This window comes from Aristolochia californica, unplaced genomic scaffold (genome assembly GCF_029961685.1).
Source record: "Aristolochia californica isolate CCGP_79_NKW_82.1479 unplaced genomic scaffold, dmAriCali1.0.hap1 SCAF_8, whole genome shotgun sequence".
NCBI lineage: Eukaryota > Viridiplantae > Streptophyta > Magnoliopsida > Piperales > Aristolochiaceae > Aristolochia > Aristolochia californica.
Window position 1 is genome coordinate 976,284 of NW_027182279.1, and position 15,504 is coordinate 991,787.

The 15,504-nt window shown below is 41.5% G+C and overlaps 3 protein-coding genes across 4 annotated transcripts; 2 read left to right on the forward strand and 1 right to left on the reverse strand.

Moving 5' to 3' along the window:
* Positions 1–689: 689 nt before the first annotated feature.
* LOC137939552 (uncharacterized) lies at positions 690–3,408 on the forward strand. Its single transcript, XM_068784831.1, has 7 exons — positions 690–1,004; positions 1,389–2,139; positions 2,257–2,379; positions 2,529–2,600; positions 2,693–2,758; positions 2,887–2,925; positions 3,016–3,408. Exons 1-7 carry the CDS (start codon positions 703–705, stop codon positions 3,181–3,183), a joined length of 1,521 nt encoding a protein of 506 aa, XP_068640932.1. The 5' UTR covers positions 690–702; the 3' UTR covers positions 3,184–3,408.
* Positions 3,409–4,811: 1,403 nt separating this feature from the next.
* LOC137939210 (uncharacterized) lies at positions 4,812–7,057 on the reverse strand. Of its 2 annotated transcripts, none has more exons than XM_068784434.1 (2): positions 6,634–7,053; positions 4,812–5,095 (listed from the first exon to the last, which is right to left on the reverse strand). In XM_068784434.1, exon 1 carries the CDS (start codon positions 6,977–6,979, stop codon positions 6,635–6,637), a length of 345 nt encoding a protein of 114 aa, XP_068640535.1. In that variant the 5' UTR covers positions 6,980–7,053; the 3' UTR covers positions 4,812–5,095; position 6,634. The 2 variants fall into 2 exon arrangements, with proteins under 2 accessions (XP_068640535.1, XP_068640536.1); XM_068784435.1 differs by lacking the exon at positions 4,812–5,095 and adding an exon at positions 5,102–5,185 and having other exon boundaries at positions 6,634–7,057.
* A 5,016-nt stretch (positions 7,058–12,073) lies between these two features.
* LOC137938993 (trans-cinnamate:CoA ligase, peroxisomal-like) lies at positions 12,074–14,167 on the forward strand. Its single transcript, XM_068784145.1, has one exon. The coding sequence runs from the start codon at positions 12,222–12,224 to the stop codon at positions 13,998–14,000; it is 1,779 nt and encodes a 592-aa protein (XP_068640246.1). The 5' UTR covers positions 12,074–12,221; the 3' UTR covers positions 14,001–14,167.
* The last annotated feature ends 1,337 nt before the right edge of the window (positions 14,168–15,504 follow it).

Below are 15,504 nucleotides of genomic sequence, written 5' to 3' on the forward strand. Positions count from 1 at the left end.
TTCAAGTGTGATAAGTTTTAGCTATATATAGAGGGGGAAAGGCAAAAAGCTTGTTTGCCACCTGAATTCACTGTGGGAATTGGGTTCTCGTCTTGTTGTCGCATGGAGCAAACCAGTAGGCTCCTGCTCTTTCAAGCCTTTTTCTCCCTAAGTAGCATTCTTAGATTCTCTCGAGAAGGGAAAGCAGTTTCTTCCTAAACAAATACCAGCACTCAGTCTCATGCCTGTGTCATGCATGAGACAGAAAGAGAGAGTGAAAAAGGAGAAGGAAAAGAGAGACTAAGAGGGAGGAGAGAGAAGGAGAGTGGGCTAGAGAGAGTCCAAGAAACAAAACCAAACTTGAGTACCATCCCCCTCCTCACACCACCCTTTGTTATCAGAGAGAGAAAGGGTATGAGAGAGAGAGAGAGGGAGAGGGAGAGAGAGAGAGAGAGAGAGTCCAAGAAACCAAACTAACCTTGAGCACCATGCCCTCCTCTCACACCACCCTTTGTATAATTATTGCACACATGCTTAGTGGAAAACCAGAATTGTGCATATTCTGTTGTCTGCCTCTGATAAATTAAATCCATACGTACATTCTTTTCCCACTGGATAACTCCTTAAAAACCCCCCACTACACCAAACCCAATAAAGAGAAACCCAGAGAGCCCAAAGTCCTCCTATACAACACTTTTCCTTCTCTTCTTAACAGCAGACGCTATGGGGGAGCAGTGCTCTGAAACATCAATTGCTATTTCGTCTTCCACGCCCAACTGGTGGGAGCTCCATTCAAGTCCTCAGCCTTCCTGGTCTAATCCTCACCCATGGCAGCCCAGGAATCCACCCTCCAACTCCTCTTGCGAGGAGGATATCTCCATCTCCACCTCCTTCACCAATGCCTCCAATCACTCGTGCCTCAGTGACGACTCCCCGCGTGATCTCCCAGAGCCCACGTCGGCGGCGACGGCTGATTTGCCTGGAGGACCTGCTTCGGAGAATCATCTATGGAGCGAGGTTTTATTGTAAGTCCTTCGTTAATGGCCGTCTTGGTGTCTGCATGAATGATTTGGGTTGAGTGGAGGAAGAATATACTGTTAAAGCAACATTAGAAAAAGACATCCATATGGGTTGGTGCAAAAGAAAAAGTTCATTCAAAGAATTCAGAGGCCTTTTTACCAAATTTGCCAATCCATTCAAGTCTTCTTCTCAATCTTGGCAGCCATGGAAACCTACAGTAGCTTCTCAGATTTCTAGCATCATCTTACTTCTGCTCATCTTCTTCTTTTTCTTCTTCTATTTCCTATAGTTGCAGCACTGAAGCTTAAAAACGACCCAGAACTATCAAAATTCGTTCTGGGTTCAATTCCTCTTAGCATTTTTTCAAGCTCAGTTTTCTGTTTCTGCAGAGGCATTGGAACGAGCAAAGATTTACGTAGCGGCCAAGACGACAACGACAACTTCCTTGCCGCACTGACCTCCAAAAACCTGACGACGGAGATGTTCGAGCCGCCCTATGATTACATGAAGAAAGCGGAAAACAGCTGGGAATTCTCGAGATCGCCAGCTTTTCACAGTATGGAGAAACAACTAAATAACTACGACGGGAGCTCCATGGAACACGAAAGCTCAGCCAACTTGACTGACTTGGTTAACTGGTCGATTGCACCGCCGGATCCGCAGTTGAGCCGTCAGATTACACCTTCCGCGTGCAATATCTCCTTGAACTCTTCCAGCGATCGATACCCAGAAGCTGGTTTGATCCCCCAAATGAAACAAGAACAGCACAACTCATCTCTTTATTCTGGTAATGGACCATTTGCGATTAATGGAAATCCGAGTTACTTTCAGTGCTACGGGCATGAACTGAAAGGAGAGAACCAGCACCAGGACCTGTCGGATCCTCCGTCTTCCTTCACGAGGCCGATGAGCAGTGTTGGACTTGGGTATTCACATGGTCCTTCAGTAACAGGAGAGAATAGTAAGCACTACAGCGGATTATCAGATGTGCCATGGTCGCAAACAAGGCACTTTGCGGACCTGATATCTTTCGGAGGCTGCTTGAGCAAGCCATTGATGGACTTGCAAGCTTCGACTAAGCATAGTCTGAAGGGTTCGATTCCGCCGGAGAGTAAGAAGCAAGGACAAGATATTTCACTGGTAAGCTCGAGCTTGTTTCTTTTCACATAAACTAAAGGAAGATAAAAAAAACTGTTTCAGACTACTACAAGTTTTTTTCTGCTACACTTCGGTTAATAATCAACATGGTGCAAGCAGACTAGAGGCAATGGTAAAGGCGCAGGAACACCCAGCGAAGGCAAGAAGAAGAGATCTGAAGACAACTCAGAAACCCTCTTCAAAAAGCCTAAGAATGAGGGCTCCACAGCTTCATCTCCTAAGGTGAGAAAAAATTAGAGAAAAAAAAAAAAAAAAAGAAGAAGAAGAGGAAGAAAAGCTATACTAAATGTATATCCAGTTCTCATTGCATGTAATTGAAGTTTCTTAGCTCTTACAGTCGTATAACGATCAAAGCTTGTAAAATATTACAGGTGCAGGCTCCGAAGGTGAAGTTGGGAGATCGAATTCCAGCCCTACAACAGATTGTATCACCATTTGGAAAGGTAAAGAGAAAACAAGAAATTCAAAAAAAAAAAAAAAAACCTTGGATCACGATGGTATATCTGAAATCCGTATCATGGTTTGCTTCTTTCAGACGGACACTGCTTCTGTGTTACTGGAAGCAATTGGGTATATCAAGTTCTTGCAAGAGCAAGTTCAGGTAAAATCTTTCACCGAGTACCAGTTTTGCGGAAGTAAATAAACGAATGAATATTGAAAGAAATTTTATCCCCAAAGATTATACTAATTGCTGTTGTTTAATTTTTTCTCTTCCTTTTCCATATGTAGCTACTCAGCAACCCATACTTGAAGTCTGGTGCAAGCAAGGTAGGTTAAACAGCCTTCATCTTCTCACACCCAGCATTACTTATATAATAGAAAAACGTATATTCTGAGATTTTAATCAATGGCGTTCAGGATCACACTTCATGGGGAGGGCTAGAAAGGGATAACTCAGAGGCGAAGCCTGACCTGAGGAGCAGAGGACTTTGTCTTGTTCCAATCTCCTGTACACCACAAATTTACAGAGAGAACACCGGGCCAGATTACTGGACGCCGACTTACAGAGGATGCTTATACAGATGAAACAAAACAGAAATACAATAGTTTTGTTTGATAGTTTCTCATCTCATGTATCTCTGCTAGCAGAAACCATGCAAAGGAATTTTCTTATTCCATGTCTTCTAGCGAATCTCATAACCAAAACCGGTACCTTCCCCAGAGAAGCTTACACAAATCATCTGTCTATTTGAAATAATAGCTTGAAAAATAAAATATCTCGTCACGGCTAGCTGTATTGAGGCTTAACGGATGTAGAGGATAACCATGTCTATAATATACAAGGGTTTCACTGCACTGTGCTTCTGCATGCTAACTTGTCGACGAAATGACACAGAGAGATTTGAATTCGCTTCTTAACACCATAGTGCGAAAGATGATGTAAATTTGAAGCATGCCTGCCACTGTATGCATATGATCAACCACAATTTGTCCACAGACAAAACAGACAGGGATGAGAAAACTGAAAACCATATATACCTGAAAATTTATCGTAAAGTTAATCAAAGAAAAGGGACAAGATAAGAACTCCAAGGGTCAAATCGTGTAGAACAATAGAGAGTCCACTCACCCGACTGTAGTAATGCTGACAACCATCGGTTTCAGCGAGGTTTCAAGTACAAATGATAGGAGAGAAAGAAGGAGAAAAGCAGAGAAAGAGCTTAGTGCTTTTTCAACGTGGCCACCTTGACCCTCTTGCAGTTTCTCAACCTCGGAAATGATTTCAGGAAGCACATGAATGGCAGAAGAAAGGAGCACGAAGGGGGTGAAAGGTCAAAGAAGAGATGAGCATAAAGTGCAGACCAGCCTTGGGTGGTGGAATCAATGAGAGCCGAGGAGACTCTCGGCCTGGTTTTGTAATAGTTCTGCTTCTCTTATTCTTTGCTACATTCCATGTAACAGAAGAAAAGAAAAACATGGCTAGGTGAATAGCACTGAAGAATGCGGATCCCATTTTTTAAAAATTAGCCTGGTATATCATCATAGATCATCTATCATCCTGAGAGCTTTCTCTGAATCTTCTCAACTATATTTAGCTTGATTTCATGAATTATTTTTCTAGTTCATGAATCTTATTTCATAGCATGTTCAGTCTTCTTCTACTTCTTGCCATCATATTTTCTAAGTTGATGCTGATTAAATTGGGATAAAATTGCTGATATAATCTACATTAGAAACTTGGTGACAGTGTTTGACATATTTTAATGCATAAATTATAAACTATTGATTCATCTAGTTCTTTAAATGGGGATTATATAATTAAATCAATGTAGTTCAAACCAGACTGCCACCAGCAGAAAAGTGACTGGGTCTGAAACAATTAGTTCATTTACAGAAAACGGCGTTTAAAAGGTCATACAATGTTCTTCAAACTTCAGAGCTTTTCTAATTCAGTGAAGCCATAAAATTTCTCCAAAGAGATGACATATAATCTTTGTTCTATTGATAGACTATGAGCTTCGGAAACATAAAAAAAAAAAAAAAAAAAAAAGCCCAAAACTTAGCTGCTGAAGATTGCAGTTTGAGCTATGCAAGCAGTATTAGATAAAATATTAAGAACTGAGCGGCCTGCATAATCTTGTTATGTGTAATGACTATAAGTCTATAACCATCAGCAGTCCACCACAGCATTAGTACCAGTGAGTGAGGTGCCATTTATCACCAGCAGATAGAAGCATGTTTTCACGTATATCAGTATTATACAACCAAACGATAAACTGAATCCAGAAAATAGCAGAAAAAAGAGCCTGACTCGCTCAATTTCTCTTGTACTGCAGTATGAAAGATTATACAATCCAATGGGCAATACAGTTAAAAAGGGGAGGCTTTCCAACTGTACAAATGCTTCCTTTGCCACCTCAAAGACATTGTTACCCACATGGTGAAATTCTGTTGTGCATCACTTCTGCTTAACATAAAACCTCCAAAGTGAGATTGCCTACGGAAGAGCAAATCGAAAATGTATCAGCCCAATCCTCTAAAACTACATACGCTGAAAAGACTGCAAAAAAGCCTCGTCTTCCTGTATCTGAAAGCAAGTAAACATTCGCTAATGATGAATACTAATGAACAGTTGAAAACAGCTCCATTGAGCAAAAAAAAGATCACAAGCTCAGTCTCATCTCCCCCCCTCCCCCTCCCCCTCCCCCTCCCCATAAGAATTAAGACTATTTTGACAGGCATATTATACAGATATGTAGCAGCAGAACTTCCAAAACAGGAGTTGGACTGGTGCATAACAGAGAAATTTAGCATGCCAAATAGTTCTATATAGTTTGAATTTGGGAACGACAGCAGGGAAAGAAACAAGAATTAAATATTCGATTCAATGTCTCCAAGTAAACAGAAGTAAAACAACAGAACAAATTTGTTAAATAATACTGTGTAAACAGTCATTATAAATTCTCTACATCTCATTTACCAACAAATTAAAGTTGAACAAAACAACTTGCTTTATATAATGGTTCTAAAATGTTATGAGTAGCTAATGATTATGTATATGATGTTTCCATCAGACTCGAATTATAAAAGATCAATGCACATAACAACATCCAATAGCTGTATCTGTACTCTATGAATTTTACAATAGTCGGCTTAAGCAGCCACTTTCCAACGAGTTCAAATCCTTAAGGTTTCACAGCAGCCTTATGACAACAAATTCACATCAATTGATGGTGTAGAGTGGTCCAAAAATACATGACATCCTCCACAATGGAACATCCCAGAGTCAACCAAATGATCACTTGATCGAGTAATCTAGATCTCAAGGTTTCACATACAGTGGCCACAGAATGAATTAAGAGACATGATAGAGGACTACAAGGGAATGTTGCAATGCAACAACTCCTGACTCAAGTGGAATTTCCTCGGGGCACCCTGATCTCCCTTAGTTATGTAGGGATTATTATTAACTCATGCTTGAGTAGGCCAAAGCTTTCTTAAGCACAATCTTTTTTTTTTTTTGTTGTTGGAAATGTTCTTAAGCACAATCTGACCCTTTAAAAGGAAAAATCAGGCCAATTTCTTGTGAAGTTTCATAGCCCTAAAGGCAGATTACTCAGCAATAAAAAGTTCAGAGGCAGACAAGGGGGAGGGAGAATCTCAAGTCTGAATTTGTTTGTACATTGTTAAAATTTATTGTTAGGCCAATCGATAAGGTAGTTCAATGAGGGGCAGAGAGAACCAAAATCCAACCTTAACTACTGCTATTAATGTCCTCAGTAGTTCTAGTTCAACGAAGTAAAGATTCACTACCACCCGTGAAGATGTCATTTATCTTATGCTTTAAGTTAATAGATATCTATCTTTTCAACCTACAAGACCTATATGTCACTAAATTCCCAAAATTTCCACGAAACCTAGGAACCGAAGAAAAGAATTCGATCCTGAATCGAGATAGCAAATTCAGATACCACAACAAAACGAAACCCTCAAAGAAACCTAAACCATGAATTAAACAGAAGATGAAAACCCAACCTCATTTGCAGTAACGATCAGCTTTCTTCTTCACTCTATCGTCCAGAGCTTCTTCCACGGACCGCGACTTGGACTTGGGATCGTACCCGAATTTCTTGGTCTCGACTGGGAAGATCTCGTCGTACTTCATCCGCTTGGCGGCGTCGATAGTGTAAATATCTTCCTTCTGAGTTCCCTCCATTTCGACCGGGACGCCTTCTACGATCTCCTCGTGGCCTTCGTCAGACACCTGCTTGTCCTTGTTCTTCTTTTTCTTCTTCTTCTTCTCGATGGATTTTCGTGCGGCGAGTTCTCCGCCTTTGAAGGTCAGCCTCCCTCCAACGACTCGCCCGTACTGCTCCGACATAGTCCCTTCTCCGCTGATGCAAAACTCTCGCTAAATGCGAACCGGGACAATTATATATTACCCTCGCCGGCGAAGTCGAAGAGGCATCGGTCTGACTGGTCGATAAGAAACATCCAAAGCCCTGAAATCCGACCCGTATCGGCGATGCACCTGACCGAACTGCTCCTGTAAACCGACTCGAAATGGTCCGGTCCAAATCCCCTTTCAATTTTTTTTATTAATAAATTAAAAAGATGGTAAATTAAATTATTCTCCATGCTTTAAATAAATTATATTTGTTATTGGACTTGGACCTGCACATTGGGCCCAAATGTCTCTATTAAATGGGTTTTCATTATTCACTTGTACACATTTTGATGGGACAAGGCCCACTACAATGTCAAATCAAGTTATAAGTTTTTTATTCAAATTTAATGATTAATTCTAATTTTTGGCTTCCCTGAGTGGAATTCCGAACCATGAACCATGAACCATAGAATCCACATTTAAAGAGAACCTCTTTATCCACGTGAGAATCACACGTTTGACTACTTTGACCAGAAAGGCTGCTGCTGGAATTGAAGTAGACATGGTATCGATGCCCACTGGCCCTACCTGTCTCGAGGGAGATAGTGGATGATCTGCGAACCACTGGTGCGGCTATATTAGACCATAACAAAAGCCTATATTAGAATTCGTGACTCTCGTTTAATTAAAATCAATCCAAGGTGATCACATCATCATGAGGCCCATGAGATTAGTGACATGACCATCACCTTTTTTTTTGTCAAAAAATATTTTCAGATTTTTTGGCTTTTTATTGAATAATTTTTAATTATAATATGAGTACTCTTTATTATTATTATTATTTTTGTTGCCACTCAAAAATCATGTGTCACGAATTTGACTGAAAGTGGGGGTGTGTGACATGCTACATCTTTTATTAAGCGGGGTCCAAGATTCCATTTTTTTCTAGGGCATTGACTCCCCCCACATGCTGCACGTACCCATGAGGGATTGATACTCCTCCACTTAGGGTTTATGTCGTGTGTGTAAGCATGGTTGCAGCCGGAAAGTGACTCTTTTTTCGTTACTATAACAATCTCAAATGATGTCTTTAGTAAGAGTAGTTCTCGCGTGGATTAATAAATCCAAATCCGGAAAATTCAAAATATGAATTCAGACGAATGAAAGCTCATTCAAGTGGCGGATGTTAACCGTTTTATCATGAGAAATGGTTTTTCAAAGGGTGGTCTCAAACTGTTACCAATTGCACAAAGCCAAGAAGAACCTTGATAGGAGGTCGGCTTCTTAATGGAGAAAACATAACCTTGCCTGCCACACAGTTGTCCCTAGATTGTAGGATAAAAATTCGTTTTCCACACAAAAGACAGCAGAATGATATCTGACAGAAGCATATCTCACTCGCGGACTGATCAAAGTTTGAAAAGAAAATCTTGAATTAGTATTTGTCTCTCTCATGTCCTAATCCTCCATTAAAGGATTCTTCCTTCTTTTCATCCTGGAAAGAGAAGTGTAAACAACCAGATATGGTTCTGCTTTTTGGATTTGAATCTACTTTGGAATGAACCAGAAATGCTGCAACGACAGCTTAAACTTTTTGCAGATAATGAAGACCTTCAACAGCTCCACTTCGTGAAACGCCAGGAAGAAAGAGTTTTCGCTGTTGTTTCCTTCTGAATTCTGAGCTTGTTCACACTCACAGGCTATTGACGACCATTAGCATGGTCGGTTAGCTTCAATCTTATCCACTATAACCAACCACTAAAATCTTGAATTGGTATTTGTCTCTCTCTTGTTCCGATCCTCCATTAAAGGATTCTTGGTTCTGTGTGTCCTGGAAAAAGAAGTCGATAATTACCAACCACATATTATGTTTCTGCTTTTTGGATTTGAATCTACTTTGGAATGAACCAGAAATGCTGCCACGACAGCTTAATTTTTCTCCAGATAATGAAGACCTTCACCCTGGTGGAAAGAAACCCCAACTGCTCCAAAAGAGTTGTCTCTGTTGTTTCTTTTTGAATTCCGAGCTCGTTCAGGGTTTAAGGTTCAGGGTGTGAATTGTCTAGATTACCCTTCCAGTGGGGTCCGACCGAGTTCGACCAACAGAAATCACGTGCTTGACCGGGCTATTAGACGGCTGCCGCGAAGGCTCCCCCGTCGTCCCGGTCGCGTGATTTGGACCACTACGTTGACAAGAAAACGCGGGAACAATGTTTGATATTTGACCCGACCACGATTCCCAAACCTTTTGTGAACCGGACCCAACTTCCGAACAGACAAGACAGGATGTCTGAGGCAGGTGGTGGGCCCGGTCATTAAAAGTCATCCGATAACGAGGGACGAGGGGCCCATCTCACGTGTCTCTTTCTTAGGTGGTACAAAAGAGACCAGTTTTACTTTAACCCCAATGCAAGCGGCAACTACACCATTTTTTATATTTTATTTCCAAGCTCAAAGTGTGACTTTAATAAATATTTCCTAAGCTCAGTAAGTTTATAATATGAAGAATAATTCATTTTTTGTATTATTTTCATTTAATGATTTATTTATAAATAGATGCCCCTTTTTACTTGGATATTTTAAAAAATATTTCTTTAATAAATATTTCCTAAGCTCCGTAAGTTTATAATATGAAGAATAATTCATTTTTTGTATTATTTTCATTTAATGATTTATTTATAAATAGATGCCCCTTTTTACTTGGATATTTAAAAAAATATTTCTTTATTTTCTAATTGTAAGAGACTTTGAGCCCATTTTCTCTTGAAAATAACTCTTTCATAATTCAAAGTTTTTTTATTTTTTTATAGAATATTATTTAAATTTTAGAATATTATTTTATTTGGATAAATTTTAAATAACATTTTTCTAGTTAACTTTCCTTTCTTTTTTAATCCTAGTCCCTGGTCTTTATATAATTTTAATGATTTATTTTAAAATTAAAATTCTCATCTATCGAGCAACCCTTCCGGTCTGTTTATTATTCAATAAAGAGAAAAACATAGTTCATCAGTAAAAATTTAAAAAATTATATTAAATTAATAGTTCCCAAAATTTAAAATCAACAATGCTTTACAAAAAAAAAAAGTGACACTAGGTTGGTTGATACTGACAACGGCTAGCCAATACAACCCAACAGACCAATCTGTTAGGTGCAGAAAGTTTTCACCTATAAGAGTGGACAGAACCACTTTGACACCCACCCCATCCATTCTTGACCACCTCTCACGGGATTCGAACGCGGGACGTGGCATGCCCAGCTCTGATACCATGACAACGGCTAGCCAATACACCCAACAAACCGATCTGTTAGGTGCGAAAAACTACCGCCTGCAAGAGTGGACAGAACCACTCTGACTGATATGTAGTTCCAATTCTTATGTTCCTAATTTTGATTTATTTGAATTTGAATTACGATAAACCACAATGGGGTAAAGAACACTGCTTGAGGTTTTATATTAAAGTTTTTATTAACCTATACATGATTTTTATATTTTAGACCAATAAACCTTGTATAGGCGATTAGGGGATTTTGTTGGTTTAAGAAATTTTTGGACCAACACATCTCATTCATGAGATAGGTCATTTGCATTGAAAAAGAAAGGTTCGGGAGTAATCTAGAGACCTGATGTGACTAACATGTCCTAGTTCTAGGTAGCTCTTGTGTTTATTGCCCTATAGTTATGAAAGGATTGATTTTAGTTCATTTTTTAATGATTTTCCCAATTTGTTTTAGGATGAGGGTTGAGTTTTAGATTAGATTAAACTATGAATTACACAAATCTCAGACAATTTATTATAACAATAAATTATATTAACTAAATTGATGGATAAATCGAAGGAAACCTCCTCTCCCTTGTTTTTGGTATGAGGGTAGTGCTCTCCCCTTAGCAGGGAAAAGGTGGTGCTCTCCTGTCATTTCTCTCTTCACATTTACTGATGGATAAGAAGAAGAAGATGAATTGTTTTTAATTTATGTTTTATATTTTTAAAAATTTAATTTTTTAGTAATATCTAATAAAAGTAAAAGTTATCATTTTCAATTATACTAAACAATTATGTTAACCGACATTAGCAACGGAGATTTTGATATCTAAGAGGCTTGTATTTGAAATTTAGGGTTTAAAAAAAAAGCCTTTTAAAAATATATTGAAGATGTTAAGCATCTACCTTCCACCAAAGTCGACAAAAACAATTTGAATCAATTAGTTGAACTAGTTGAACTCATGACTAGGTTGGATTTATTCATTTAATCTACGAACCGATCGACTAGATAGGTCAATCCTCCCATCTCCTATGGAACATTTTTTTTTAAAGTTTTTTAAAAAATGGTACTATTTTTGGTTCAACCAGACTTAGTCACCTCTCGACGCGTTAGTTTTTACATCATATATACATTTTTTAAAAATTATTTAAATTTTTTTATAGAAAAGGGAAAATAGTTGCTCCTTATTAGATACAACCCATCCATTCCACAGACAAAAAAACGTGTTTCACAACTCCCATGTCTCAATGAAGCTCTAGCACCTTGTGTTCCATGTCATGGTTAGAAATGAAAGACCCGTGTCTCACTGAAGCTCTGGTACCATGTGTTCCATGTCATGGTTAGAAATGAAAGACGCATTGCAGATGTTTATTTTTGGAGGATTCAATTCAATTCCTCACCTACAGGCTACAAATATGCATCAGAGATTTGCCTAATAATCAATATTTAGCAGACTAAGTTGCTGCTGATCTCTCCTTCAATGCTAACCTTAAACACTCAAAATTTACAAGCCAATTTAATGAATGAGTGCAACCCATGAGAGAGAGAGAGAGAGAGAGAGAGGAATCAATGAGGCTCTTACTTCAAACAGGCAAAAGACAAACGAATGGGTGCAACCCATGAGAGAGAGAGAGAGAGAGTGCAAAAATGTGAAGGGTCTCACTCAAGGGTGTGAATCTTGGTGGTCAATGTTCAAAGTCACTCACAGAGTTGAAACCCGTAGGGCAAATTGCTAGTGCAACATCTGTGCAATTTCCTCACCAGTTTCCACATCTGGCCCCTTCCCCTTCCCCTTCCCCTTCCCCACACTCAATCTTCTCCATCTCACTCGACCTGGGACCTATATATAAGCCTTTGCTCTCCCTCTCTGAGGACACCGTCGAACACCTCTCTGCATTCCTCATTGTCTTTGTCTGCTCTTCCCCTTTGATCTTCTGTTGCTGTGAACAGCATCGAGCGGAGGTGTTTGCAATGGAGGAGTTGATCAAGTGTGAGGCCAATTACTTGCCGCTGTCCCCGGTTACCTTCCTGGAGAGGGCCGCGGTCGTGTACTCCTCCCGTACCTCTGTCGTCTACGGCCACACCAGCTTCACTTGGGGGGAGACGTATGAGCGAGCCCGGCGTCTGGCCTCCGCTCTCCTCTCGCTCGACGTCGCCAAGAACGATGTTGTGTCAGTGCTGGCGCCAAACGTCCCGGCGCTGTACGAGATGCATTTCGCCGTTCCCATGGCTGGCGCAGTGCTTAACACCATTAACACCCGATTGGATTACAAGACGGTCGCCACCATTTTGAAGCACTCCGGAGCGAAAATCTTGTTTGTTGATCACGAGTACGTGCCACTCGCTTGTAAGGCTCTGGAGTTGCTTCGAAACGGCGCCGGCGGTGGTGATCCGCCGGCGGTGGAGCTGCCCCTTGTTGTTCTCATCGACGAGATTGGTGCCCCGACCCGAGTTCGTATCTGCGAGATTGCTATCGAGTACGAGGAGCTGATTCGGGGTGGGGATCCTTGCCGGAGGCTGCCCGAGCTGGGTGATGAATGGGATCCCATTGCACTGAATTATACGTCCGGGACGACGTCGGCGCCGAAGGGCGTCGTTTACAGTCACCGCGGAGCTTATCTCAGCACTCTGAGCTTACTGTTGCAATGGGAGGTGGGGTCGGAGCCAGTGTACTTGTGGTCCCTGCCGATGTTTCACTGTAACGGCTGGACGTTTACGTGGGGCATGGCTGCCCGTGGCGGTACCAACGTCTGCATCAGAAGCCCCAACGCTGCCGACATGTACCGCGCCATCGCCGACCACCGCGTGACCCACATGTGCGGCGTCCCTTTCCTCTTCAACGTCCTCCTCAATGCTCAAGCCTCCGAGCGCCGCCCCGTTTCCCGACCCGTCCAGATGCTGACCGGCGGAGCTCCTCCGCCGGCAAAGCTGCTGGAGAAGATGGAGAAGCTGGGCTTCCACGTGACGCACGCGTACGGGATGACGGAAGCGACGGGTCCGGCTCTGGTCTGCGAGTGGCGCGAGGAGTGGGACCGGCTGTCAGCGGAGCGGCGGGCGCAGCTGAAAGCCCGGCAGGGCGTCAGCGTGCTGACGCTGTCGGAGGCGGACGTTAAGAACCCGAAGACGATGGAGAGCGTGCCGCGGGACGGGCGGACGATGGGGGAGATCGTCCTCCGTGGAAGCAGTCTGATGAAGGGGTACTTCAAGGACCCCTCCGCCACCGAGAAGGTCTTCGCCGGCGGCTGGCTCTGGACAGGCGACGTGGGGGTGATGCACCCCGACGGGTACGTGGAGATCAAGGATCGGTCCAAGGACGTGATCATCTCCGGCGGAGAGAACATCAGCTCCGTCGAGGTCGAAAACACTGTCTACACTCACCCCGCCGTGGCAGAAGTCGCGGTGGTGGCGATGCCGAGCGAGAAATGGGGGGAGTCACCCTGCGCCTTCGTCGTCCTCCATGAATGCACCAAGAAGAAGACGGAATTAGTAACGGAAGAAGACATAATCGCCCACTGCAAGAACAACATGCCGCACTTCATGACACCAAAGAAGGTCGTCTTCCTCGAAGCACTTCCCAAGTCCTCTAACTCGAAGGTCCTGAAATTTCAACTCAGAGCTCTAGCCAAAGCCCTCTGCAACTCGACCCAGAAGACCGCCAAGCCATCCCGGCAAACCCACCGCTCTCAATCTCGCAGCAGCGGCATCTACGGCTCCCACGAAACAGAAATCCTCGCCAGATCCCGCCTCTGAATACAACATATCCCGACTACCTCCGCATTGGCTGTAAATAACTACCTCCGCCAATTTTGGTCGGAGTTTCTGAAACGAACCGGCAAACTCTCGCCGCCGACGAGCACGTCGAGTGGTATTAATTACTGTAATCCAATTCCCCAATAAACTTCATTATCTTAGTTCAATTGTGATAACGTTACCTGTCAAATTATCCCATATTCACTGCATAAATGTTCTTAAAATCGGTTTTCCAATTGATTTCAAGTACCAAAAGAGTATTTAATCACAACCAGTTCTGTTGTTGGGCATTGATCACATCTCAGCTTTCACTGAAGTGAGTTTGATTTTAAATTTTCTAAAAAGCTCGAACCTATTAGGAAAACAACCGGTCGATCTTATACAAGGACCGACCCGGTCGATACAAACAAATATCCAATAATAAGGGTTTAATGCTAAGCTTAGAGAATCTATTCACAATTGCTCGTGAGTGAACCACGACACAGTGGGTCAGAAAATCTTATTTGAATTGCAGGAGAGGAAAATGAAAACATTTCACTCTAGGGCTTTTAAACTTATTTAAATAATTCATCAGATTACTGATTAATTGGGTAAAATTATCTCCTTATTAATGCTAGGGAGGTCTTTTTCGACATCTTATTATGAAAATTTGGGTGATCAAGAGGTAGAACGGATGATTGAATGACAACCCTAGTTCTTATATTCAAGTATAGTCCAATATCGATCTATTTCGAAATTTAACTAGGGAAAAATAAGAACATTTGTGACCTGCGATTTTGAGCTTAATTTGGGTTTAACTTGGTTTGGACTCTAATGTGAAATTATGTTTCGGTTTTTATTTCGAGATAGCCAAAAGTTCTAAACTAGTTCATTGTGGATTCAAAAAACTGAAGCTCATAGCACCAACTTCCCAGAGAGTCCCTCCAAACCTAAAAAAATATTGGAAGGTTTTTGTTTGATGAACCCTCCATGGCTTTGACATTCTTTTAGAACTATACGTGCTAAACTTGAAGACATTGCTTTAGAAAAACCCTAAAACAACCCCACCCAGAGACCTTCGTTTCTAGAAGGAAGACTTAAACCAGTCCAAGTCCCCCAGAATTATTTCCGTTTCTTGGAGTACACGATGGTCGGTGCATTCGTTTCCAGTCCTCGATGTAGAAAAAGGACGAACCCATTTCCTCGTTTCTGCATGGAAATTTCAGGGGTGTTGAGAGTTGAAATCACAAAGTGCTGAGGAATCACAAAGCAGTTATCAGCTTTCCATGTCTGTGCGTGGAAATTCAGTAGAAGCTGTCTCCTTCGTTCTTTATGGCGGTGTGAATACTGCAACTCTTTCAGACGGTCCTGACGTCTACGTAGATCCATTCAAGGAGAAGAAGAAGAAAAGAGGAAAAGGATGAAGATGGAGTCTTGGTCGTTCAAGGCCTTTACTCTCTAGTTTATGACTTGAAAGTAAAGTACTTAGCTTAATTAATTAAAGCTTACTGTATTGAAGTTTTAA